This window comes from Cebus imitator, unplaced genomic scaffold, assembly GCF_001604975.1.
Source record: "Cebus imitator isolate Cc_AM_T3 unplaced genomic scaffold, Cebus_imitator-1.0 Scaffold622, whole genome shotgun sequence".
In the NCBI taxonomy this organism is placed as follows: Eukaryota; Metazoa; Chordata; class Mammalia; order Primates; family Cebidae; genus Cebus; species Cebus imitator.
Window position 1 is genome coordinate 531,937 of NW_016107937.1, and position 3,030 is coordinate 534,966.

A 3,030-nucleotide genomic window follows, 5' to 3' on the forward strand; every position below is an offset into this window, starting at 1 on the left:
GAACTCCCCACCCCATGCTGTTCTTCCCCTAGTTCCCCCCCCACAGACCTCAGTGTGTGATGCTCCCCTCCCTGTGTCCATGTGTTCTCATTGTTCAACACCTGCCTATGAGTGAGAACATGAGGTGTAGAACCTAACTCACAGAGCTGTTATGATGGCTAAATTAATTGAGACATGAAGAGTCCCTAAAATATAGTACTCAGTAAGTGTGAGATATTATTATTACCTGGTAATTTATATGACCATCCTGAAAATTCATTTTCAGTACAATGACAATGTGGTAGTATTTATAATCACATGACAATACACTGTGCATTGATTCAGGTTTCTTTGGCTGCACATGGGATTTTATTTTATGAGGGTGAACTAAAGAAATATTGTAGACACTGACACTTTCAATAAAATCTTAGGAGTCCTAAAAAGAGTAAAGAAAATCAAAATACATAAGAAAGTTAATGAAAACAACCATGTTCAAAAGGCAAGGTAATGATATCATTACATACAGATCACGCCTCGCTTGCATGTTGAAGGTCTGTAGCTGTCCAAGGACATCTGTAACAGCCAGCAGATAAATACAGTATGGTATAGTGTGTTTTATTACTTTTATTTGCTTTGTGCAGGTGGAACAATCAACTGATGGAATCAAACACTGAAGTCAATGAAAATATAGCGCATTCGATATACTGCATATTGATAAAAATTATGAATTGTCAACTCAGTGAGAAAGAGGCTATAAAGTTAATTCATCATAGAATGGTTCTTTTACCCAAAGATGTAAGAACAACTGGAACATAAATTTTGACCACAGATTATTGCTTTTTTTAGATAAAAAGGAGAAAATCCATGAAAAAAGGCAAGAACAACTAGAGGAAACGTATAAACCCGAGAGTTTCTATAGCTGTCTTCTAAACTTTATTATAAATGATATATCTACTCATGTACACAGAATTGGCTGACTGAAATAATATCAGGTGCTAAGCAGAATACAGATTATTGAGCTACAAAGTTTGTTCAATTAACAGACTTATATGTGGAAATAAAGGCATTGATAAGGAAAAGGGGGATCCTAATGTTTGCAATAGTTATTATTCAAGCACATTTAAAAGACATAAAATCATCACATATCATGTAAAAGACCAGTATTAAATGCAATGTCAAAATACACAAACAATAAGTATAAAGGCTAAAAGAGATGGAAAATGATTATATACGAAAAATACATTAAAAGAAACATACAGAAACAAACACACACACTGCAAATTTATTTCAATACTTAATAATTAACACACTAGAATCCTTGCCACTCCCTTCTGTAATGACTACTATTTCCTACTCCCACCCAGCATACTAGCTTTCCTTGTCTTCCATTTTTCTTTGCCTGTATCCATCTTGCACATCTTACTGTTATATAAAATGGACTTAGTGTGAATATAATTAATCGGTCCATCAAGGAAGGCAAAGATTTCTATTGTTTTTTTTTCACTAATCTACATATAGCAATTAGAATTGTCTATCATGCTTTAGACATATGTAAATATATATTGAATCAGTTATGCTCGTTATGTCTTCTGGAGGTATAAAGAGAAAAAATTGATGACCATAACCTAATTTATAGGAATCATATGGTGCAAAATTTAAAGAAAAATATTACGTAAGTTTTTCCATGTACTTTGTAGAGCATATTTTACATCTTTGTTTCTTAAACTGTAGATCAAGGGATTCAGCATGGGGATAACCAGGGTGTAAAATATGGAAGCCACTTTATCAATGTCAGAGGATTGACTAGACTTGGGCTGCACGTACATGAAAAGCAAAGTCCCATAGAACACTATGACCACTGTCAGGTGGGCTCCACATGTGGAAAAAGCCTTGTGTCTGCCGTCAGCAGAATTCATCCTGAGAATGGCTACAAGGATGAGCAGGTAAGACACAAGAACGAACAGAAGAGATGAAATCAAATCAAAAGCTGCAAAGATTGAAATTATCAATTCAGCTTCGTGAGTATTGGAGCAGAGTAAACGTAACAAAGGGAGACAGTCACAGTAGAAATGACTAATGACATTGTAGCCACAAAAGGGTAAAGTAAAAATCTTTAAGGTGACTAGGAGAGAAATGAATGTGCAGTAGAGATAGGGGATTGCCACCAGCACCTGACATACCCTTTCTGACATGATTACCGTGTATAGGAGAGGGTTACAGATGGCCACATAGCGGTCAAAGGACATTGCTGAGAGAATAAAAAGTTCATTACAAATGAACACAAGAAAGAAAGCCAGCTGTGTTGCACAAAAATAGTAGGATATTGTATTCTTATCCACAATAAAATTTACTAACATTTTGGGTCCCACAGCTGTTGAATAACCAAGATCAGTGAATGACAGGTGCCTGAGAAAAAAGTACATAGGGGTTTGCAGCCTGGAGTCCAACTTGGTGAGGATGATCATGCCCAAATTGCCCATCACTGAGATCACATAGATCATGAGGAACAATGCAAATAATGGTGCCTGCAGCTCAGGAATATCTGTGATTCCCATGAGAATGAATTCATTCACCACTGTTAGATTGTGGTTTTCCATCCAGGTTCAGCAGAAAACCTATTCTGGATAGAGACATCAACATAATCAGTATCTTTTCTTTATTATCTCCTGAGAAATGTTTTAGTATGTAAAGGTAACACAAGATATATATAAATTTCACTATTTGCGTCATTTGAAAACAAACATATCTCTCACAAATAAAAACACATTTCAATATAATTCAAGATAGAGATAAGACAGGTCAGCAGTTTTCATTTGGTTTTGATTTTACTCATCCAATGACATTTTGTAATATCTAGAGACATTTTCTTTTTAACAATTTGGAGGTGGGCTACTGTTGCATCTAATTGTTAGAAGCCAGTAACCTGCTAAACATTCTACTATAATTAATACTGAGCCCATCCGAATAATCAGTCTCAAATATCAATAGTGCTAAGGTTGAGAAACTCTGATTATATACATGAATAGATGATAGATAGATAGATAGATAGAT

The 3,030-nt window shown here is 35.1% G+C and overlaps 1 protein-coding gene across 1 annotated transcript in view; it reads right to left on the reverse strand.

Moving 5' to 3' along the window:
* Nucleotides 1-899: 899 nt before the first annotated feature.
* LOC108295147 (olfactory receptor 8K3-like) overlaps nt 900-3,030 on the reverse strand; it is a 4,832-nt gene continuing 2,701 nt past the window's right edge. Inside the window, exon 2 of the mRNA XM_017517189.1 lies at nt 900-2,599. Coding sequence (XP_017372678.1) covers nt 1,635-2,576 — 942 coding nt within the window. The 5' untranslated portion in view covers nt 2,577-2,599 and the 3' untranslated portion in view covers nt 900-1,634. The remainder of the gene's footprint in view (nt 2,600-3,030) is intronic.